Source organism: Nannobrachium achirus, assembly GCF_963921795.1.
Source record: "Nannobrachium achirus genome assembly, chromosome: 3".
In the NCBI taxonomy this organism is placed as follows: Eukaryota; Metazoa; Chordata; class Actinopteri; order Myctophiformes; family Myctophidae; genus Nannobrachium; species Nannobrachium achirus.
The window spans coordinates 29,188,106-29,214,229 of NC_137812.1; the positions used below are offsets into that span (position 1 = coordinate 29,188,106).

At 42.8% G+C, this 26,124-nt stretch overlaps 1 protein-coding gene across 1 annotated transcript in view; it reads right to left on the bottom strand.

Moving 5' to 3' along the window:
* cacna1ab (calcium channel, voltage-dependent, P/Q type, alpha 1A subunit, b) overlaps positions 1-26,124 on the bottom strand; it is a gene marked incomplete at both ends in the record, with an annotated part of 204,523 nt that overhangs the window by 60,424 nt on the left and 117,975 nt on the right. The window contains 5 exons of the mRNA XM_080722505.1: positions 12,083-12,189; positions 21,478-21,537; positions 22,621-22,750; positions 23,337-23,472; positions 24,891-25,249. Of these exons, the coding sequence (XP_080578631.1) occupies positions 12,083-12,189; positions 21,478-21,537; positions 22,621-22,750; positions 23,337-23,472; positions 24,891-25,249 (792 nt within the window). The remainder of the gene's footprint in view (positions 1-12,082; positions 12,190-21,477; positions 21,538-22,620; positions 22,751-23,336; positions 23,473-24,890; positions 25,250-26,124) is intronic.

Genomic DNA, 26,124 nt, shown 5'->3' on the forward strand with positions numbered 1-26,124 from the left:
CAGTCTATGCTTCAGTAGGCCAGCTGATCTTTATGCTGCAAATATACTTACCAATAACAACTAAAGTGCTTCAAACAATGTTGGTGCTTCAGAGATTCACCAAAACCTTTTTTTCACGGATCGATTTTCAATTACAACCCAACTTTCATGACAGACATACAGACAAACAGATACAGACCCAAAACCTGTTTTGTCTGCAAAAAAAAAAAAAATTGTCAACCGATAAAGATGACTGACAATATTTGGACTTTCAGAATATTATGACTGGGTACAACCCAAGATTGTACCAAAGTTAGACATCGCTTTAAACACACATTCAACACAGTAACTCGAAAAACCATTAAAAATAGGTAAAATTATGTACCTGTAGTAAGTAAATTAGCTAATTTGGCCTTTTGGCAGGGATAAAACCCCTGACTCCTAGTGGATACAGTTTGATGCTCAAGGTAGCCAATATGTCAGGATGTTCGTTAACATCTAGTCTACGTAGGGAGATGTGTTTAACCAAAGAGAAGCATCACTTTGGGCTCATTAGGCTGTGTGCTGCTGGCACATTTATACTCTTGTATGCACAATTTCCTCAGATCCTTGTCTATTTCACATTCCATTGATGTCAGGGAACTGTCTGTTTTCTCAGGGAACTGTTAAATATTTGTTTACGGTGATAACTCTCTGCCATGAACACTTAGGCAATGGAGCCAATATACCGGTACGCTTCAGAGGCAGGTAACAGTCTACTGTGATGGCCATTAGCTTTCTCAGTCACACCGTAGGCCTATGATGCATTTAACTGGTTGCATCCATTCCCACTGGTATGTGATCCACGCTGCCATTTACAGTCAGATGTAACTTAAGCTCATTTGAGATTGTCAATGTTGATCTGATGAAAGTCAAACTATGCAACTTTTTCAATTAAACAAAAGCTAATTTTGAATTAATCTTTAAAACACACACACACACACACACACACACACACACACACACACACACACACACATATATATTTCTTTTTGACAACTTCTGTAAACGCTATTAAACACATATTTTATTTGTGAATTTCTGCCCCTGACACTCTCAACAAAATTACAGGCACCGGAAATGTACCACAAATGTGAGATTATAAGATTACATATATGATAGCATACATATACATGATAGCATGCACAGAATGTGCCCTTTTTTAAAGATTGTTTTCCTTTGTTGATAGTTTTAAGTGAAGATGGACAGGAAAAAGGGAGAGAGAGACGGGGAGAGACACGCAGCAGAGGTTGTCGGGATTGGGACTCGAACCCGCGGCACGCTGTCAGGCAATTAGAGCCTATATGTGATATGCACCTTTTGTCTGATTTTTGGCAGATATCTGACTGAAAAGGGCAGATATGAACCGGTCACATAAACAGTGCTCCATCAATCAACACGGACTCAATGCAATGAACCACTTGAACCCCATGCAGTGTCCATATTCTGAGGGGGAACGTTAAGCCCAAAAAAATAGCAGATCTACAAGCTCACAAACGCAACGCATTGTGAGCTTGTAGATCGGCAATGTTTTGGCGAAGAGATTCGGTGCGGACCGAAAAAGTGGTCAAAGTAACAGTTCCACTCAACTGGTCCATTTCACTAACGTGGTAAAGGCAATGGAGAACAACGCTATCCACCTGTTTCCGCGGGAGTTTACTGGAGATTATTTGGACCTGTTTGCACCACACTTCTGGTTTAACAGCAGACATACAAGCTCACGTCGCGTCGCAGATGCAGCCTGTTGTGAGCTTGTAAATCACACTCGGCTGCGGTGCCGGAAGCTCGGTACAGCGTCTGCGCAATGCACTATGGGGCGTTGGAAACTCGTGGATAGAGTAGATTCTAAGAGAAGCCACCTATAGCTGTTCTGTGCTCATGCACCCACCCACCCACCCAGCCAGACACACCACACACCACACACACACACACACACACACCTATACTGGTAGATGTGGTTTAGCAGGACCCTTTAGCTCAAACCTGCGGTTTACAACATTAGCAGGACACCACTTTCCACTTGCTTTACTAATATGTGGAGCATGTCAAAAAATCTATTTTGAGCCATAGAACACATATTTCACTTCAAAAGTTGAATAAACTCAACACAACTCAAGTTTTAACAATCTGACAAAATCCTACATTAGGAGGACATTAGATAATTAGGTTCTAAGCTCCGCCCATGTGAATTAACAGGACTAACTACATTAACAGGACAGCTGCAATTAAACACATGAAAATATGTCACTGCAGGGTATTTAAGGGTCAAATGTGATTAAATGTGACATAGCTAAACACAAACAAGGCATTCTATTGATGTTTTTAAATCTCTTCCTAAGACACATTTGTTTTTTCGCTGGCTTTTAATGTTCCTTAATTTTCCTGCGCAAATCGCTACACAGTATGTCTACACTCATGTCATCAACATGGATCTGTCCCATATAGCGCCCCCATCAGGCCGATTTTTTCAAACACATTTTTGGACACTGCTCCTACAAATTTTGCCCTAAAATCACGAAAATCGGTACACCCCACATTCTCTGAGCCAACCAAAACTATACATTGTCCACACAACTAGGAACCAATGCCAGTTACATCCGTCTTTGTGTATACATGTGACCTGACGGTCGCTTATCTCCCGATTAGGGAGTCTTACTGGTAGGCCTGTTTGTCATTTATGCACCATGTACAGCACTTCGGTCAATGTCTCTTGCCTACAGTGGTGTGTTACTGTTTCAACACCTGACTTGCCCTCAGGATCAACCATACAAGTGGAATATAAGCCAGTAAACATGCAGGACTGGAATGACATCGATACAAAGCTCACTAACTAAGTGTTGTTGGTGCCACTGAGATGGTAAACTACAATTCAATGCAATATGACTACTGTGTGTGACTTAGCAGGCCTGAGAACAGGCTGAGAGATGTGATTTCAACATCTTCAATGTTGAGCTACTGTTAATAAAGTTCTGCAGTGAACAAACTAGCATTTTCATCCATCTTGGTCGAAGGGGGACATTGAAAATGTCATGACTGAGGGGTCAATAGACTTAAGCTTTGTGAAGTTAACTTTACAGCTCGTCTGTTATTCTTGACTTCTTTAGAGATTTTCATAAGAGATTTACTGGAAGGGTTATAAGACCAAAAACTATAGCTGAAAAACACACCAATCATGAACAAGGTTCAACATTTATTTTTTGTAGGACACAGGAATGTAGCCCTGCCCCGCTGTAATCAGACAAAATTCGGGGAAGACCGCCAAAGCACCTCAGACCGTAGGGATGGGACAATATACGATATTATCGTTTATCGTGATAAAAAACACTCACAATAATCATATTGTGGAGATTTAATTTATCGTGATATCATCCTCTGTCATACACTGGGATCAATTCACCTTTTATTTGCCGAGCTGCATATCCAGTACTATTTAAACCCTCTGGTAAAAGGTACATAATATATGTACTTGATACAGTAGTTTTTCACTCTCTACCAAATCTCTTTGCCAAAAAATAGACGATCTACAAGCTCACAATGCTTCGTGCTGCGAGCTTGTAGATCTGCATGATTACTGCATGATTGATCTGTCGCAAAGCCCTCTCCCTAACTGTGAGGATTGGACGACAGCGTAGCAAAACACTTCCACCCAAAGTTGGCTCCCATAACCCGCTAAAAAGCCCGTACCTTGGCCCCCCATCGACCGGGAGAGACGGGGCCAGCACCCAGGGGGTACCCAGGGGCCCAGCCACCGCCAGGGCTCCCCACGGACCCCCTGGGAAAAAAATATGGGAAAATAGTCAAAAGTAGCCGATCATAAATGTGACCCGATTAGGGAGTCTTACTGGTATATAGGCAAATTAATATCAAAAACATTTATATTACATTATTACGGCCATGGTGAAACGTTGCTGCTGGGGGACCTGCTACAGTGATTATAGCTACCCAGAACATTTGAAGGGAGCATTTTTCAAATCATTTTCCGAAACCAAAATCTGCCTTAGACTGCAGCCTGTCGATTGTAGGTATAAATTATTGATACATTTGTTGTTTTTGGGTGCACTGCAATTAAGCAATGACATTGTTTTTTCCAGCGGGTAAATGCACAGGAAGAAAAATTAAGTGAATCTTTAAAATATAGCAGATCCACAAGTCTAGGTATGCAGGTCGCCGGTTCGATTCCCGATCCGGACGACCTTTGCCACATGTCATTCCCCATCTCTCTCCCCATTTCCTGTCTGTCTACTATCCTAACAAATAAAGGCATAAAAAGCCCAAAAAACTAATCTTAAAAAAAAAGAAAGTCAGGTCTGAGATTTATCACCCAGCCCTACTTTAATGTTGAGTTACATGTTGTATGACATCATTTTTGTAGCTGCAAGGAATAATTATGGCAATTATAATTTGATAATTGATTTGCAGTATCTCATAAGCTACAGTGCGTTACTGCATCCCCATTATTCAGTTGCCTGCAAATGTATAAATAGGCTACTTTTTCCAGAATTATGTTTAATACCAGCGTTAGTCCAGAAACCCCCACATTTACATAAATCAAAACATCTATTTTCAATAAAGTAGTAAATGAGGATCTCCCTCAATTGATCTTTTCGAGAAATTAAATAAAGGTTGAATGAATGCAAATCTTTTGTATTGCTAAATGCTCATGATGTCCCCGAACATGCCATGACAAGGCAAATGTTTTCTTTGGATATTAATGTTATCACCACCGGCACCACCAAGATGGTTACTTTGTCAACTATCATTATTCTGATATTGCTACCATGCTGTTATGTAAAAATGTTCATATTCTGTTCACACAGTGGTTCTCAAAGTGAATTCCAGGTTGGAATCCACTTTGAGAACCACTGTTCAGGCCCAGGGACTCTGACACTGTTGTTTTTGACAACAAATTTTGATTTAGTTTTGAATAAAATGTCATTTAATTTTAGTCATAATTTAGTGACCTGAAGAGTTTTAGTTTTAGTCTAATTTTAGTCGACTAAATATCATACATTTTTAGGCGACTAAATCTACAGTTCATTTAGTCAACTAAAATGTATTTTGGCAGGCCTTGATGGCATCGTAATGAGTGATTTTACACTTGGTTGTGTGCTGAAAATAGCAGATCTACAAGCTCACAACGCGTTGCGCGACACGTTGTGAGCTTGTAGATCTGCTATTTTCAGCACGCAACACTTGAGAACAACCAAACATAAAATGACTCTCTACTCCACTAGTCCCTCCCTAACGTTTTAGTCTAGTTTTGATTTTGTTGACGAAATTGTCAATATAATTAGTCTTAGTTTTAGTCATCACAGCTTAGTTTTTATTTAGTTTTTGTCAGTGAAAGAAATGCAATCGACAAATACTTTTCGTCATAGTTTTAGTCAACAACATCTACACTGCTCTGACAGTACAAATGGAACCAAATGAACACTAAGTCTCATGATGCAAGGTTAAATTAACATTATCTGTCTGTCTGTCTGTCTGTCTGTCTGTCTGTCTGTCTGTCTGTCTGTCTGTCTGTCTGTCTGTCTGCCTGCCTGCCTGCCTGTTTGTCTGCCGATTGTTAACCAATTTGAGTTAAGCTCTCCTCCACTCTTTTCAAAGATTTCACCTTGTGCAGGGAAACCCTTTCACTCATTCTTTCCACTGTAGCCCACTTGCTGATTACTAGCTTGCAATGCAATCAGCCACTGATCAAATTCACCTGTGCTGCCTGCCCATCCCCCATCTCCCTCACTGCACTCACTCAAAACTGTGTGAGTGAGAAGCTGCCCCTCCCCCCACAGTCAGTTGGTTTGTTTGTATGCAGTCTGTACAAGGCAAGGCTTTAAATACTGTGAATATGTGTGAAAGTAAATCCTACGTGTTACTTTATGCTTAGGGTAGTCTTACTAGTGACTATATACAAATGGAACCAAATGGAACTCATAATCTGTGTAATCTATGCACATGGCTTATTTTTTTGTTCTGGTTAGTTAAAGCAGTGGTTCTCAACCTCTGGGTCAGGGAATTATTTTGGGGAGGGGGTCCCCAGATGATTATCTAAATGACTGTGCACCATTGCTTTCTCTCTGAACAGTAAACATACAGCATAAGGTTTAAGTGTAAGGGTATCTTCAGATTTCTAAAGTACCCTTCCGTAATCAATGGGGGCAATTTTCCCCTTTTTGTGCAGATATATGACCGATTTGTTGCATGTCTGAGTCATCATGACATCACTGAGATGCCATAGACTCCTACCTACCCACTGTCTGACGTGACCTACCACTGCCGGATGCACCCACGCACACGCGCACACACGCACCTCATCCCGGATTGTATAACAGATATCTTAAGCCCGGTTCACAATGCAACATGCTAGCCCAGATGATCCTTTTGCCGTCCTATAACCTAAAAGCCTAACATGGGTTGTGACAGCACTGAGAGTAGAGACGTGCTACAGCCAATCAGAGAACAGGACAGGTGGCTTGTTTGATTTAATTCACACATTATTTTCTTTTATATAATTAAAAGACTGTTTGTCTGTCTGGATCAATCCAGTGATATAACTTTAATAATTCTCGAGGGCGAATCCAGGTGTGACAGAACACTCTCAATGGAGCTATTGTAGTCCAGCCTGAGGATGCAGTAGCCTAGACTCCGAACCTCTTCAGGTGATAAAAGCAATATAGTTGCAAATTCTTTATCCTCACGTGCGTTGTGTCCCACTTGAGCTCCTCTTTATTGTGTACTTCAAGGAACTTGTGTACTTCAAGGAACTTTAAATCCCTGATCCCTCAAGCAAGGAGATGAGGATTAGATTTGAGTCTGGAGGAATCAAGCAGGTTAGACTGATTGTAGTCCGAGCATTTCAGGCAAAAAAGTGCGCGATTCCATCAAAATACTGCACAAACTGGCCGGACTATAGTAACATTGTGTCACATATGAGGAAATGGCATATTCGGGACAACCTTGGTAGTAGGCTAATAAGGCTATGCTTTATTCAAGCCAAACGAGACACTCTATTTGGTGCTTTATGATCCCACAGGGAATGCTACAATTTGTCAATCAGTGTCATCACCGATAAACAAACTTTTACTGCACTGTTTTTACAGTACAGTAAAAGTACAGACAGTACAGTACAGACAGTACAGTTCAGTGATAAAAGGTCAAGGTCACAAGCTTTTTTAGAATAATTTGACCTTAGAATTGTAGTAAGCTACTTTGGTGTCATATACTGTATCTGAAGGCTAGTGAAGTCATTGATCTACAAGATGTACACACAATTCGTAACACAAGAATTTTGCCTATACTGTGTAATACTGTGTAGAGGAATAATTCTAGAATCAGTATCGGGATTTAAAGGGATATTCCATTTAAAAAAACTCTGCCTTGCATGGGTCTGCCTCCCCAGGCTCAGGGCCTCTCCCCACACACACCCATTGTAACTTCAAACTCCATTATATTTTTTTCTGGTGACTCATACTACCCTCCTAATACATGAGCAGGCCATGTTTTTTTTCGATACAATTTTTCATTTATTTGTAATAATTTTAATTTTTCAAATTTTCCCAAAGAATTATTAAAAATAAATGAAAAGGGTTATTGAGAAAACACGGCCTGCTCACGTATTAGGAGGGTAGTATGAGTCACCAGAAAAAAATAGTGTGTGTTTTTAATGAAGTTTGAAGTTACAATGGGTGTGTATGTGGAGAGGCCCTGAGCCTGGGGGGAAAGATAACATTTACATCAAATATATAAATATTAAAAACTGTTCAGGGTGTTCATAAAAGCCTGATTAGATGATAAAGTGACCAAAATGATCTGTAGGCTTGAACTTAATTAGCATTTTTACCCAAGGGTAAAAATGGTGCCTGGGTGCCTGCCTACTCCTGTATGTCGGAGTTAACTTAAACTCATATGTACTGTACATGATGTCATGGTCATGATGTGGTCATGTGATACTGTATATAGGAGCTACGCTGATCAGCATACATGACTGTGCAGAGCTGCTACCAGTGGTGCTTTGGGGTTTTCTTTTCAGGGCGGACGGTCATTTATTGACGTCACATGCACGAGCGCCTTTAGATGTGTGCGTGCTAACTAAAAGTTTGCTTTGAACAAATCTCATCTATCACAGTAATGGAGCCAGGTAGCCTGAGACACGCACAATGCACATACAGTCACCGCTGGAAACCTACAGTAGGTGTTAAAGTAGCCTATCCATATGAATAGGGGGGTATGTGCAAGCCCACCACTCACTGCCTGCCTGGTAAACCTGTTATGCGAATAGCCATTTGATTACCATGGTCATCACTTGTATAGCTACACATTTTTAAAGTGACAGTTTATGTACTTTCTAATACCTCTAGAGTGACAGTTTAAATTATACATTGGCCAAATTGACAAATATTATGCAGAAATTGTGAAAATAGCCAATCTACATCCTCGTGAGCATGTAGATCTGCTATTATTATTAATTTAGGGGGTTGTGTCCTGAAAAGGTTGAGAACCACTGCATTAATCCATTTAGGCCTGGGGCCCATTCTAAAAATGCCTTTTAAATCCGGCCAAGATTTTCATTAAGAAAACAAATGCAATTCATTAATAAAAAATAGAAACATGTAAGAACCACAAAATGTACAGTCAATTGGATGAGTGGTTTGTAAAATATGCATAGCCTCCTTGGAGTGAGCTAAAATGTTGGCAAACTTGGAAAATGGACATTAATATAAACGTGATTTTTTGGGACGTTTTGATTAATTATTACACAAAATAACAATACAACAATTGCAATATCTGGTTAAATTTGTATAATTAAGAAACATTGTCTGTATGTTATGCAAATCATGTTGCAGGCCCATGGTGTGGCAAACCACCAACATGGTAGACCCCTGAACAGTGTTTATGCCAAGTTTAGTGTGGATTGGAGCAACGGTGTGCCTGTGGCAGCCAGGGGCCCCTGGGAGCCACATTGGGCCCCTTGTGTTGCTATTATAATGGCCGACCCCTGAACGGTGTTTGTTCAATCAAGTTTAGTGTGGATCGGAGCAATGGTATGCCTGTGGCAGCCAGGGGCCCCTGGGGGCCACATTGGGCCCCTTGTGTTGCTATTATAATGGCCGACCCCTGAACGGTGTTTGTGCAATCAAGTTTAGTGCGGATCGGAGCAACGGTGTGCCTGTGTCAGCCAGGGGCACCCGGGGGCCACATTGGGCCCCTTGTGTTGCTATTATAATGGTAGACCCCTGAACGGTGTTTGTGCCAAGTTTAGTGTGGATCGGAGCAACGGTATGCCTGTGGCAGCCAGGGGCCCCTGGGGGCCACGTGGGGCCTGTGGTGTTGCTATTATAATGGCAGACCCCCAGAACGGTGTTTGTACAATCAAGTTTAGTGTGGATCAGAGCAACGGTGTGCCTGTGGCAGCCAGGGGCCCCTGGGGGCCACATGGGGCCCTTGGTGTTGCTATTATAATGGCAGACCCCTGAACGGTGTGTGTGCCAAGTTTAGTGTGGATCGGAGCAACGGTGTGCTTATGGCAGCCAGGGGCCCCTGGGGGCCACATGGGGCCTGTGGTGTTGCTATTATAATGGCAGACCCCTGAAGAGTGTTTATGACTAACGTTATTCACCCAAAATGCTATGTCATTGAAATGTTCATAAAAACATGTATGTGCATTAACAGGACTCTGACACCCAGCCAATCAGGTGCTTCAAAACATACACTGTGTGTGAATATTCATGAGCTTGTGTATGAACATGCAGTAGCATTACACAACCTATGGGGGCGCTGTTCAGACACAAAAAAGTCGGGTGTATGTGTATTAACAGGACATAAAAAAAAAAAGGTGGATTTGGGCTCTCTAGACCAATAGAAACACTTCTGCTATTTCAGAATTGTCCATGAATTAGCAGGACACCAGTCCTGTCCTGCTAATCCAAAATGTCCTGTTAGTGTGGTGTGTATTCAGGCCAATTGTCCCGTTAAACCACATTTACCAACACACACACACACACACACACACACACACACACACACACACACACACACATGCACCTGGCGCAGAGGAGGAGGATGTATACGCACAACCTCTCTCTTTCTCTCTCTCTCTTTTCTCTCTAACTCCCTCTCCCTTTCCTTTCTCATTCACCCTCGGATGCATTTTTCAGCAGGCCTACATGGGTAGACAGATACACACACACACACACACACGCACACACACAATTCTACGTGCCTCAGAAGAAGAAATCATTCCACCCCACAGCGCCGTGCCCCCGACATCCCTCCCAGCCCCTCCCCCCTCCCCCTCCCCCAGAGGTCGTGCAGAGGAAGAGTAAAAGTTAAATACCTGCGCCTCCAGAAAAGGTTAACGTGGCCAGAGTGATGAACGCATGCGCACGCATGTGTGTGTGTGTGTGTGTGCAGTATGTGTGAAACTGGAAGAGAGACAGACAGACAGAGAGAGAGAGAGAGAGAGAGAGAGAGAGAGAGAGAGAGAGAAGGGGGAGGGAAGAGGCCGGCGCTGCTCCTGTGGACTGACGGACTGACGGGCGGACGGACGGACAGAAGGCCTGGGCTCTTAAAGGGTTAAAGGTGTCTGAGGCGCCCTCACCCCCACGGTTGGGACCGCGGGCAAAACCTCCAGCCAGGAGGAGGAGATATGGGGGAGGGGGGGGGTCGTGTGCAATATGGATGGATGAGGACGAGGAGGGGCCCGGGGGAACCGTAGGAAAGCAGAGGAAGAGAGAGAGGTAAGGAGGGGGAAGGGGAGGAGAGGGCAGGAACGACGTCCGCGGGGGGGCGACCGCACCGTTTTTTGGGGGATACCCCCACACAGGTGGGGGTATCGGAGGGAGAGAGGGCGACATGTTCGGTCTTGGAGAGGGATTTCAGGGTGGGTTATTGGAGGGGAGGTGGAATTCATGGGTGAGGGATGAATGGTTGGAGTGTATATGTAGAGGGATATGGTTCTATGAGTCTGATGTCATGTGACAATGAAGAGAAAGACCTGCTGATAGGTGAGCTGGACATCAATGGGAAAGTTATTCATGACGTACCGTAACAGGGGAGAGAGAGAGAGAGAGAGACATTCAGACACGTTGTGCGAGAATAAGAAAATGACGGAGAAGACAGATGAAGGAGAGAAAGGACGCGTCAGAGGAGAGAGGAAGGGGAGAAGACGAAGAGACCGCTATGAAGGTGACAGAACAGAGAGGAGACGCGAGAGAGAGTGTCAGCGAGGGGTTAGAGACGAAAACACAGCGGAGAAGGCAGACAGAGAGACAGACAGAGAGACAGACGGAGAGACCAAAGGAGAAACATTAGACAGGGTTGAGGTGAAAACAAGAAGGAAGGAGGACACGCCGCGTGAATACAGTGAGACGGACAGAGGCGCATTACGCTCTCCTCTCCATGCACCAATTTGAGGCCATGAACAAGACGTAGAAGAAGACGTAAAAGACGCAGAAGAAGAAGGACAAGAAGAGGAAAAAGGAAAAAAAGGATAAAGGGACTGGGAGTAGAAGAAGTGGTAGAAGAATGTAGTAGTAGAATAAGAAATATAAGAAGAAAGAAGGAGAAGAAGAAGAAGTAGCAGAAAAGAAAATACCAAATTATCATGTATCATTATCATCTCCACAGCCAAAATGTTGTTTTTCTTTCTTTTTTTCTTCTTTTTTCAGGTAGATAACCCTTAATAATACGCTTATAAGCTTTAAATTGTAGCAGTAACAGGACACTTGTGAAATTGTTACTGACTATTAGAAATATTTTTGGGTTCTAAATAGTGCAGATATCCATAGACATTCTACACAGAAATACTGCTCTACACGTTTGTTTACAGACATTCTGATTTAGGAAGAAGTAGAAGAAAACTATATGTTAAAAAACATAACTTAACATAGCCCTTATTTTCATATTATTCCACATTGAGTGAATAATATTAAGAAGACAAGAAAAAGTAGTAGTAGATTTAGTAGATGTAGTAGAGGAGGTTGGAGGTCTTTCTGTAAGATGTATGGGATGGAGGTGCAGGGTGTGGTGGTGGGTGGAGGAGGGTGGTGGTGGTGGGAGGGGGACTTACGTGAAGGCGAAGGCCACCAGAGCACCGCTAACCACTATAAAGTCCAGGATGTTCCACAGGTCACGGAAGTAGGAGCCCTGGTGCAGGAAGAGCCCCAGCACCACCATCTGCCAACACAGAGAACACCGTCAGAGACACACACGCACACTCACACGCACGCACGCACGCACGCACGCTCGCTCGCTCACACACACACACACACACACACACACACACACACACACACACACACACACACACACACACACACACACACACACACACACACACACACACACACACACACACACACACACACACACACACACACACACTCACACACACACACACACACACACACACACACACACACACACACTAGGGCATTCACCAAATATTCGAATATTCGAATATCAAAGTCACTATTCGACGTTGTCGAATATTTGCTTCTTTTTTTTATCTTTAAAAAATATATAGTTTATAAAACTTGGCTAGATAGGAAGTCATAAGAATGAGTTGTCAATGCCCCTGGTGGATGAATTTGTTAATGCTCTGTACCAGGGGTTCTTTTTAGGCCGTGACCCCCAAAATAAACATATTTGAACAGGGGACCCCCACCCAGACAAGCACTTGGAATTGTAGGTATTACATTTAATGTAACTCGGTTCCGCAGATAAATATTGTGATAATAGCAGATCTACATGCTCACAACACCTCGCAACGCGAGGCGTTGTGAGCATGTAGATCGGCTATTTTCACAATGTTCGCCTCTTGCTTACTTAATATTTGACAGTTTGGCCAGTCCTGTCGAATATTCGACTATTTGAATACTTTGAGGTTGAATAATTCGAATACTAAAAATCACTAACGCACGCACGCACGCACGCACGCACGCATGCGCGCACATACACACACACATACACGCACACACACTTATTATCCTTAGAACAGGGGTCAGCAACCTTTTTGAAATTAAGTGCCATGTTTTTATTTTCTAGATAATCAGTGTGCCGTGTCAAAATTCTGACATATTTTGATTGTCAGGACATTGTTATAAAGATCATTAGACTCATTAGAGCAATAACCCACATATCTCCCCGACAGTGTTGTTACTGGGGGGGCAACAAACAATAATGAATAGTTCTAATATGACAAACGAGATAGTTTCACTTTGGGTATGGATAACTGAACAGACTAGATCGTTGGCAGATGCCAGGTCCAAATTCAAGGACTGTAGGTGATCGGATAGGGTTTTTGTGAGGCTGAAGATGCTTTCCAGCATAAAAGAGTATGATTTTATAGTATGGTTTACGTAGAAGTCAGTCAATTGTCTTTCACATATTCATATAAATGTTAAGTAATTATTCCTTAAATATTTTGAATCACAATTGGGTTTTTGGGGTGAGGGGGCTTAGGGGGTGCTAAGCGTCCTCTAGCCCACCCCTGGAGCCACCTCTCCCCGACTCCCTCTCCAGTCAAAGTTCAGATTTTAATTAATGTAGAAGTATGTGCAGGATGTAATTTGCTGCAAATTAGGTGACTTAATTGAATTGATTTTCAAATAGAGTGCCAGTCATCACCCTCCCCTGTGCCAATGTTGGCACCTGTGCCTAAGGTTGCCTACCCCTGCTTTAGAAATTCACTGTACATACACACATAGCTACACACACATGCACACAGACACATGCACACAGCCCCATACACACACAGACACACACACACACACACACACACACACACACACACACACACACACACACACACACACACACACACACACACACACACACACACACACACACACACACACACCTATACTGGTAGATGTGGTTTAGCAGGACCCTTTAGCTCAAACCTGCGGTTTACAACATTAGCAGGACACCACTTTCCACTTGCTTTACTAATATGTGGAGCATGTCAAAAAATCTATTTTGAGCCATAGAACACATATTTCACTTCAAAAGTTGAATAAACTCAACACAACTCAAGTTTTAACAATCTGACAAAATCCTACATTAGGAGGACATTAGATAATTAGGTTCTAAGCTCCGCCCATGTGAATTAACAGGACTAACTACATTAACAGGACAGCTGCAATTAAACACATGAAAATATGTCACTGCAGGGTATTTAAGGGTCAAATGTGATTAAATGTGACATTGCTAAACACAAACAAGGCATTCTATTGATGTTTTTAAATCTCTTCCTAAGACACATTTGTTTTTTCGCTGGCTTTTAATGTTCCTTAATTTTCCTGCGCAAATCGCTACACAGTATGTCTACACTCATGTCATCAACATGGATCTGTCCCATATAGCACCCCCATCAGGCCGATTTTTTCAAACACATTTTTTGACACTGCTCCTACAAATTTTGCCCTAAAATCACGAAAATCGGTACACCCCACATTCTCTGAGCCAACCAAAACTATACATTGTCCACACAACTAGGAACCAATGCCAGTTACATCCGTCTTTGTGTATACATGTGACCTGACGGTCGCTTATCTCCCGATTAGGGAGTCTTACTGGTAGGCCTGTTTGTCATTTATGCACCATGTACAGCACTTCGGTCAATGTCTCTTGCCTACAGTGGTGTGTTACTGTTTCAACACCTGACTTGCCCTCAGGATCAACCATACAAGTGGAATATAAGCCAGTAAACATGCAGGACTGGAATGACATCGATACAAAGCTCACTAACTAAGTGTTGTTGGTGCCACTGAGATGGTAAACTACAATTCAATGCAATATGACTACTGTGTGTGACTTAGCAGGCCTGAGAACAGGCTGAGAGATGTGATTTCAACATCTTCAATGTTGAGCTACTGTTAATAAAGTTCTGCAGTGAACAAACTAGCATTTTCATCCATCTTGGTCGAAGGGGGAGACTGAGGGGTCAATAGACTTAAGCTTTGTGAAGTTAACTTTACAGCTCGTCTGTTATTCTTGACTTCTTTAGAGATTTTCATAAGAGATTTACTGGAAGGGTTATAAGACCAAAAACTATAGCTGAAAAACACACCAATCATGAACAAGGTTCAACATTTATTTTTTGTAGGACACAGGAATGTAGCCCTGCCCCGCTGTAATCAGACAAAATTCGGGGAAGACCGCCAAAGCACCTCAGACCGTAGGGATGGGACAATATACGATATTATCGTTTATCGTGATAAAAAACACTCACAATAATCATATTGTGGAGATTTAATTTATCGTGATATCATCCTCTGTCATACACTGGGATCAATTCACCTTTTATTTGCCGAGCTGCATATCCAGTACTATTTAAACCCTCTATAATTGGTAAAAGGTACATAATATATGTACTTGATACAGTAGTTTTTCACTCTCTACCAAATCTCTTTGCCAAAAAATAGACGATCTACAAGCTCACAATGCTTCGTGCTGCGAGCTTGTAGATCTGCATGATTACTGCATGATTGATCTGTCGCAAAGCCCTCTCCCTAACTGTGAGGATTGGACGACAGCGTAGCAAAACACTTCCACCCAAAGTTGGCTCCCATAACCCGCTAAAAAGCCCGTACCTTGGCCCCCCATCGACCGGGAGAGACGGGGCCAGCACCCAGGGGGTACCCAGGGGCCCAGCCACCGCCAGGGCTCCCCACGGACCCCCTGGGAAAAAAATATGGGAAAATAGTCAAAAGTAGCCGATCATAAATGTGACCCGATTAGGGAGTCTTACTGGTATATAGGCAAATTAATATCAAAAACATTTATATTACATTATTACGGCCATGGTGAAACGTTGCTGCTGGGGGACCTGCTACAGTGATTATAGCTACCCAGCCATTTGAAGGGAGCATTTTTCAAATCATTTTCCGAAACCAAAATCTGCCTTAGTCTGCAGCCTGTCGATTGTAGGTATAAATTATCGATACATTTGTTGTTTTTGGGTCAGTTTTAAGTGCACTGCAATTAAGCAATGACATTGTTTTTTCCAGCGGGTAAATGCACAGGAAGAAAAATTAAGTGAATCTTTAAAATATAGCAGATCCACAAGTCTAGGTATGCAGGTCGCCGGTTCGATTCCCGATCCGGACGACCTTTGCCACATGTCATTCCCCATCTCTCTCCCCATTTCCTGTCTGTCTACTATCCTAACAAATAAAGGCATAAAAAGCCCAAAAAACTAATCTTAAAAAAAAAAAGAAAGTCAGGTCTGAGATTTATCACCCAGCCCTACTTTAATGTTGAGTTACATGTTGTATGACATCCTTTTTGTAGCTGCAAGGAATAATTATGGCAATTATAATTTGATAATTGATTTGCAGTATCTCATAAGCTACAGTGCGTTACTGCATCCCCATTATTCAGTTGCCTGCAAATGTATAAATAGGCTACTTTTTCCAGAATTATGTTTAATACCAGCGTTAGTCCAGAAACCCCCACATTTACATAAATCAAAACATCTATTTTCAATAAAGTAGTAAATGAGGATCTCCCTCAATTGATCTTTTCGAGAAATTAAATAAAGGTTGAATGAATGCAAATCTTTTGTATTGCTAAATGCTCATGATGTCCCTGAACATGCCATGACATGACAAGGCAAATGTTTTCTTTGGATATTAATGTTATCACCACCGGCACCACCAAGATGGTTACTTTGTCAACTATCATTATTCTGATATTGCTACCATGCTGTTATGTAAAAATGTTCATATTCTGTTCACACAGTGGTTCTCAAAGTGAATTCCAGGTTGGAATCCACTTTGAGAACCACTGTTCAGGCCCAGGGACTCTGACACTGTTGTTTTTGACAACAAATTTTGATTTAGTTTTGAATAAAATGTCATTTAATTTTAGTCATAATTTAGTGACCTGAAGAGTTTTAGTTTTAGTCTAATTTTAGTCGACTAAATATCATACATTTTTAGGCGACTAAATCTACAGTTCATTTAGTCAACTAAAATGTAATTTGGCAGGCCTTGATGGCATCGTAATGAGTGATTTTACACTTGGTTGTGTGCTGAAAATAGCAGATCTACAAGCTCACAACGCGTTGCGCGACACGTTGTGAGCTTGTAGATCTGCTATTTTCAGCACGCAACACTTGAGAACAACCAAACATAAAATGACTCTCTACTCCACTAGTCCCTCCCTAACGTTTTAGTCTAGTTTTGATTTTGTTGACGAAATTGTCAATATAATTAGTCTTAGTTTTAGTCATCACAGCTTAGTTTTTATTTAGTTTTTGTCAGTGAAAGAAATGCAATCGACAAATACTTTTCGTCATAGTTTTAGTCAACAACATCTACACTGCTCTGACAGTACAAATGGAACCAAATGAACACTAAGTCTCATGATGCAAGGTTAAATTAACATTATCTGTCTGTCTGTCTGTCTGTCTGTCTGTCTGTCTGTCTGTCTGTCTGTCTGTCTGTCTATCTGCCTGCCTGCCTGCCTGCCTGCCTGCCTGCCTGTTTGTCTGCCGATTGTTAACCAATTTGAGTTAAGCTCTCCTCCACTCTTTTCAAAGATTTCACCTTGTGCAGGGAAACCCTTTCACTCATTCTTTCCACTGTAGCCCACTTGCTGATTACTAGCTTGCAATGCAATCAGCCACTGATCAAATTCACCTGTGCTGCCTGCCCATCCCCCATCCCCCATCTCCCTCACTGCACTCACTCAAAACTGTGTGAGTGAGAAGCTGCCCCTCCCCCCACAGTCAGTTGGTTTGTTTGTATGCAGTCTGTACAAGGCAAGGCTTTAAATACTGTGAATATGTGTGAAAGTAAATCCTACGTGTTACTTTATGCTTAGGGTAGTCTTACTAGTGACTATATACAAATGGAACCAAATGGAACTCATAATCTGTGTAATCTATGCACATGGCTTATTTTTTTGTTCTGGTTAGTTAAAGCAGTGGTTCTCAACCTCTGGGTCAGGGAATTATTTTGGGGAGGGGGTCCCCAGATGATTATCTAAATGACTGTGCACCATTGCTTTCTCTCTGAACAGTAAACATACAGCATAAGGTTTAAGTGTAAGGGTATCTTCAGATTTCTAAAGTACCCTTCCGTAATCAATGGGGGCAATTTACCCCTTTTTGTGCAGATATATGACCGATTTGTTGCATGTCTGAGTCATCATGACATCACTGAGATGCCATAGACTCCTACCTACCCACTGTCTGACGTGACCTACCACTGCCGGATGCACCCACGCACACGCGCACACACGCACCTCATCCCGGATTGTATAACAGATTTCTTAAGCCCGGTTCACAATGCAACATGCTAGCCCAGATGATCCTTTTGCCGTCCTATAACCTAAAAGCCTAACATGGGTTGTGACAGCACTGAGAGTAGAGACGTGCTACAGCCAATCAGAGAACAGGACAGGTGGCTTGTTTGATTTAATTCACACATTATTTTCTTTTATATAATTAAAAGACTGTTTGTCTGTCTGGATCAATCCAGTGATATAACTTTAATAATTCTCGTGGGCGAATCCAGGTGTGACAGAACACTCTCAATGGAGCTATTGTAGTCCAGCCTGAGGATGCAGTAGCCTAGACTCCGAACCTCTTCAGGCGATAAAAGCAATATAGTTGCAAATTCTTTATCCTCACGTGCGTTGTGTCCTACTTGAGCTCCTCTTTATTGTGTACTTCAAGGAACTTGTGTACTTCAAGGAACTTTAAATCCCTGCTCCCTCAAGCAAGGAGATGAGGATTAGATTTGAGTCTGGAGGAATCAAGCAGGTTAGACTGATTGTAGTCCGAGCATTTCAGGCAAAAAAGTGCGCGATTCCATCAAAATACTGCACAAACTGGCCGGACTATAGTAACATTGTGTCACATATGAGGAAATGGCATATTCGGGACAACCTTGGTAGTAGGCTAATAAGGCTATGCTTTATTCAAGCCAAACGAGACACTCTATTTGGTGCTTTATGATCCCACAGGGAATGCTACAATTTGTCAATCAGTGTCATCACCGATAAACAAACTTTTACTGCACTGTTTTTACAGTACAGTAAAAGTACAGACAGTACAGTACAGACAGTACAGTTCAGTGATAAAAGGTCAAGGTCACAAGCTTATTTAGAATAATTTGACCTTAGAATTGTAGTAAGCTACTTTGGTGTCATATACTGTATCTGAAGGCTAGTGAAGTCACTGATCTACAAGATGTACACACAATTCGTAACACAAGAATTTTGCCTATACTGTGTAATACTGTGTAGAGGAATAATTCTAGAATCAGTATCAGGATTTAAAGGGATATTCCATTTAAAAAAACTCTGCCTTGCATGGGTCTGCCTCCCCAGGCTCAGGGCCTCTCCCCACACACACCCATTGTAACTTCAAACTCCATTATATTTTTTTCTGGTGACTCATACTACCCTCCTAATACATGAGCAGGCCATGTTTTTTTTCGATACAATTTTTCATTTATTTGTAATAATTTTAATTTTTCAAATTTTCCCAAAGAATTATTAAAAATAAATGAAAAGGGTTATTGAGAAAACACGGCCTGCTCACGTATTAGGAGGGTAGTATGAGTCACCAGAAAAAAATAGTGTGTGTTTTTAATGAAGTTTGAAGTTACAATGGGTGTGTATGTGGAGAGGCCCTGAGCCTGGGGGGAAAGATAACATTTACATCAAATATATAAATATTAAAAACTGTTCAGGGTGTTCATAAAAGCCTGATTAGATGATAAAGTGACCAAAATGATCTGTAGGCTTGAACTTAATTAGCATTTTTACCCAAGGGTAAAAATGGTGCCTGGGTGCCTGCCTACTCCTGTATGTCGGAGTTAACTTAAACTCATATGTACTGTACATGATGTCATGGTCATGATGTGGTCATGTGATACTGTATATAGGAGCTACGCTGATCAGCATATATGACTGTGCAGAGCTGCTACCAGTGGTGCTTTGGGGTTTTCTTTTCAGGGCGGACGGTCATTTATTGACGTCACATGCACGGATTGGATGAGTGGTTTGTAAAATATGCATAGCCTCCTTGGAGTGAGCTAAAATGTTGGCAAACTTGGAAAATGGACATTAATATAAACGTGATTTTTTGGGACGTTTTGATTAATTATTACACAAAATAACAATACAACAATTGCAATATCTGGTTAAATTTGTATAATTAAGAAACATTGTCTGTATGTTATGCAAATCATGTTGCAGGCCCATGGTGTGGCAAACCACCAACATGGTAGACCCCTGAACAGTGTTTATGCCAAGTTTAGTGTGGATTGGAGCAACGGTGTGCCTGTGGCAGCCAGGGGCCCCTGGGAGCCACATTGGGCCCCTTGTGTTGCTATTATAATGGCCGACCCCTGAACGGTGTTTGTTCAATCAAGTTTAGTGTGGATCGGAGCAATGGTATGCCTGTGGCAGCCAGGGGCCCCTGGGGGCCACATTGGGCCCCTTGTGTTGCTATTATAATGGCCGACCCCTGAACGGTGTTTGTGCAATCAAGTTTAGTGCGGATCGGAGCAACGGTGTGCCTGTGTCAGCCAGGGGCACCCGGGGGCCACATTGGGCCCCTTGTGTTGCTATTATAATGGTAGACCCCTGAACAGTGTTTGTGCCAAGTTTAGTGTGGATCGGAGCAACGGTATGCCTGTGGCAGCCAGGGGCCCCTGGGGGCCACGTGGGGCCTGTGGTGTTGCTATTATAATGGCAGACCCCCAGAACGGTGTTTGTACAATCAAGTTTAGTGTGGATCAGAGCAATGGTGTGCCTGTGGCAGCCAGGGGCCCCTGGGGGCCACATGGGGCCCTTGGTGTTGCTATTATAATGGCAGACCCCTGAACGGTGTGTGTGCCAAGTTTAGTGTGGATCGGAGCAACGGTGTGCTTATGGCAGCCAGGGGCCCCTGGGGGCCACATGGGGCCTGTGGTGTTGCTATTATAATGGCAGACCCCTGAAGAGTGTTTATGACTAACGTTATTCACCCAAAATGCTATGTCAGTGAAATGTTCATAAAAACATGTATGTGCATTAACAGGACTCTGACACCCAGCCAATCAGGTGCTTCAAAACATACACTGTGTGTGAATATTCATGAGCTTGTGTATGAACATGCAGTAGCATTACACAACCTATGGGGGCGCTGTTCAGACACAAAAAAGTCGGGTGTATGTGTATTAACAGGACATAAAAAAAAAAGGTGGATTTGGGCTCTCTAGACCAATAGAAACACTTCTGCTATTTCAGAATTGTCCATGAATTAGCAGGACACCAGTCCTGTCCTGCTAATCCAAAATGTCCTGTTAGTGTGGTGTGTATTCAGGCCAATTGTCCCGTTAAACCACATTTACCAACACACACACACACACACACACACACACGGACACACACACACACACACGCGCACACACACACACACACACACACACAAACACACACACTGATGTTTTCGTTTGTTACCTTGATCAGCATTTCAAATGTGAAGACACCCGTGAATACATAGTCAAAGTAGCGCAGCACCTGCAGAGCAATGCAGCACCAAGGGATGTAATTATCATTATGCAGAGAGAGAGAGAGAGAGAGAGAGAGAGAGAGAGAGAGAGATAGAGAGAGAGAGAGAGAGAGAGAGATAGACACACAGAGACAGACACACAGATACTAGGGGTGAAACGATATAGTAACTGAATCGAAAAATCTATTTTAATTTGCAATGATCTACTATATCAATATGCAAAAGCATATATCGTACCGTTTTGGCTTTGTATCATATCGGTATTGTTTAAAATGTAGATAATCGGTATTGAATCGTTTTGCAGTGCAAATAATTGATTGTATGGAAACAAGTATTTGTGCCGTGTATTTAGCTATTTTAAGAAGGAAAATGAAAAAGAGGGGTTTAATTACTTTCCCATTCCATATAGCTACTCTTGGTCTGGTTTGTCCATATGTGTTGAAATATAATGTCCATGTATTTGCTACAAAATCATAGTGTTAACTTATTTATAACCATAATAATAGATTTTTCCACATGCACTACTGACACGTTTCACACAGATTTCATTTCTTTGCTAAATAGTTACTATATCGATTTTAAATCATTGAATCAAATCGTATCGTATCACCATGAATGAACCATCCATGTATCGTATCGTCAATCATGTATCGTGATGCGTATCGTATCGCTGTTAAAATGTATCGTTACACCCCTAACAGATACACATAGAGAGAGACAATCAGAGAGAAACAGACAGAGAGAGGCACACAAAGAGAGAGAGAGACTGATAGAGGCAAGTCAAAGCGAAATAGAGAAAGAGAGAGAGTGACAACCTGAAGGGAACAGAGAGAGGAAAGGAATGTACACACACAGATGAGATAGATAGGGGAGAGAGGGAGAGAGAGAGAGACAGACAGACAGACAGACAGACAGGCAAGCGTACAGGTATATCTGGCTGTCCACACACACACACACACACACACACACACACACACACACACACACACACACACACACACACACACACACACACACACACACACACACACACACACACACACACACACACACACACACACACAGAGCGCTGTCTGTCTGGTTGCTCTCACATTGTTCCGTGGAGACTCGGGCCAGACAGGGTCCTCAGCAGCCAGCGCTATGCTGCTCATGGCGATGACTGACAGGATGCTGAACTCAAAGTACTTCAGAGTCAGGATGTAGTGACAGCACTTCCGAAACCTAGACTCAAACGCACGCACACGCACACGCACACACACACACAGAAGCACACACACACACACACGCGCAAACACAATTACACAAGACCACAAAAACACTAATAAACCCAGGCACGCATTTGAATGAAACCAAAACGATTCAGAACAACTTCACCATTGATGACCAAAAACCTACCATTTCCCCTGACCAGGGGGGAATGCCTCTTTAGGCTAGTGCCTTAGAACTGCAGACTCACTCCCTAATATAGCTTCCATTGTGTCTGAAGACTCACATTTTCAGACTCCACCTTAGCCCATAGCACTTACCGTAGCACTTGCGTACCCTCAATGACCATAGTGTACATGTCATTTACTATAGATAGCATTTTAAGTTTTTACTTTAGCTTGGTCTACCTGTGTTTTTCTGAGATTACTATTTCTGTGCATTTGATGTATTGATGCTGATGTATTGATGTATTACCTTGCTCATTGTATGTCGCTCTGGATTAAGAACGTCTGGTAAATGCCTAAATTGTAAATTGTAAATTACACTTGTGACCGTAGTCAGATTCTCTCTGTCACACACGCACACAGCCAGCCTGACTCACGGGTTGGTGGTGGACATGATGAAACAGGAGCTGAACGGAGGCATGGGTTTGGGTCCGTCTCCACCCCCATCATCTTCCTCCTCCTCCTCTTTCTTCTCCTCGTTCTTCTTCTGGTCTGTGTTAGCATTTTTGTTTACTGAGATAGAGATAAAGAGAGAGAGGGCAGAGACAAACAAATAGAAAAATAGAAAGACAAAGAAGATTGGTTGTTGCTGGCAATGATTTGCTTGTTCTACAAGTTCTGCACGATTGTAAACAAGAAACAGAGCTATATCCCTAAACGTCATTGCCTTTTTTTTTTACTATTTTGCAACTACATGGACACGGTGTGAGCTTGTAGTTCAGTTATTTGAAATATTCAAAGACGTTTGATGGCAAAGATGTTTAGGGATAAGGTAGGTAGGGCACGGACGAAAATAATAATGGTGTGGCCATTACCACGGGAAGTAGGGGTGCCCCTATTCCTCTCCCCCAGGTCATCGATATTAAGCCCATATCTTGGAATGCCCATATATGGACATATACAGTATCTGTCTCATTGTGGTCTATGACGTCAGACATCTATGATGTCGGTCATCTCCATATTTGGGAAAAGTTACATTTTTGCATTTTCCCCATTCAAGTCAATGGAGAAAATGTATTTACGAATAAATTAATATAAATTGAACTATATAACGTATCTCTTAGAAAAATGCAAGCACACGATTCCCAATGAAGCCGGGCCCAAGTGTGTGACACCAAAACTGTGATTAGCGCGGCAAAATAAAGTTTATCTGGAAAGATGGATGGAAGAATAAAGTCAGACAAGTACCATAGTCTAATACAGTGGTTCTCAAAGTGGATTCCAGGGACTCTGTGGGTTCCTTTAGGGGGGGTCTAAATTGACCCATACAAGTCTGTAACTCTAACAGTGTCCATTTGTACACTGTCAGAGTTAAGGGGAGACCTTGACATTTGAAAGTTTGAGAACTACTGGTCTAATAAACTAACAATCTGTACCGGTACATTGAAAACACACAATAGCAGGGGTCTTCAACAGGGGGTCCGGGACCCCTAAGGGGTCCTCAGAGTTACTACAGGGGGTCCTCCAAATCTTTTTTTCCCTCCTTTTTCATTAACCACTTGAACCCTAGCATCCACATTCTGAGAACTTTTGCCAAAAATAGCAGATCTACAAGCTCACAACGCCTTGTGCTGTGAGGCGTTGTGAGCTTGTAGATCAGCTATTTTTGGCAAAGAGCTTTGGTGTAGAGGGGAAAAAGAGCAGACTAAGTACAGAGTGATAGGTCAAGTGTTTTAAGTATTAACGGTTCAAGTGGTTAAATATCTGAAAACACAAATTGATATGAATCCAAAATACACTGCTGATCGTGCTGTCAAACAATGAAACTATATGGGATCTATGAACAGGTTGTGCGGGTCCCTGCTTCATCTCTCTCTCAACTAAGGGGTCCTTGGCCTGAAAACGTTGAAGACCCCTGCACTATAGGATGCCGGGTCAAAGGCTGAACCTGGCATCCGTCTACACGGTCGTGCCATGCCATGCGCTCTCACCCTGCAGGATGGCGTTGGTGGAGGGGTAGGGGTAGACGGGGGGCATGTCCACGGCCGTGTACTCTGGCTTGGCCACCATGCTGGTGAGGATCAGGCTGTCCATGCTGTAGAGGAGCGCCTCGGCGTCGCAGCGGTTCAGCAGGTTGTTGATGTGGTCGGGCCGGGGCGGCAGCCCCCCCAGCAGCTTGCTGTTGTTGCGCAGGTTGTCCAGATCCTCGTTGTGCTGCTGGATGGGCCGCGTGGTGGACAGGCACGGCCCGCTGCCGTGGTGCTCCCTGGATGGGTTGGACAGGCACGGCCCGCTGCCGTGGTGCTCCCTGGATGGGTTGGACAGGCACGGCCCGCTGCCGTGGTGCTCCCTGGATGGGTTGGACACAACCAGGACCGTGGTGGATTAAAAGCAGTGGTTTTCAAACCCTTTTCATATCCATGGTCCATTATTTGTTCTGCATTTTATAGCCGCGGACCACCATTTGATGAGATGTAGCCTCTCAGACACTAAACTTATACAGTATACTGTATTTACTATATTCTGTTATCTTTGGTCAAACGGACATGAACAACACACATAAGAAAAGGGGAGGAAGGATTCACGTGCGTGCGCGTGTGCGTGCGTGTTTGAGAGGAAAAAAGAATGGAAGATAAAGAAGAGAAGAAGGAATGAAATGGACAGATGATGGGGAGACGGATGAAGGGAGATAAAAGAAAAATGGTGATTGGGAGACGAAATAAAAGTCAGGAGGAGAGTGATGGAAGAGGACATGTCGTGGAGGGATGGGACACTTGGCGCTGAAGGTTGACAAACTGCATTGGGTAGGAGGGACACAGACACCGACACAGGCACGTGCACACATAGACATCAAAGGGGGCTTGAGCCCCTGCCCTTTTATCCGTCTGTAAAAAGTGCCCTCTCTCTCGAGACCATGAATGCAGTTTTTACTATGGTGAAAGAAACACAAATTCCCCCTTCCTATGCCATAGAGACACACGGACTCCTACAAATTCACGCCCCCCTATTGTGACAGCGGCCCCACTTTGGGTAAGGGAGAACGGTGTACTGCAGCTGCCAATCCCATGTGTTTAATTTGGCCTTTTTAAAGTGGCATATCTGTCATCTTGATACACTACCTACAATCTACTTTAATATACTTCATCTGTGAGTCAAAAGTGCTAGCATTGGAAATCTTAAGTTTAAGTGGTCGCATGGTACACACGTCATGGACGCATCCCTTGA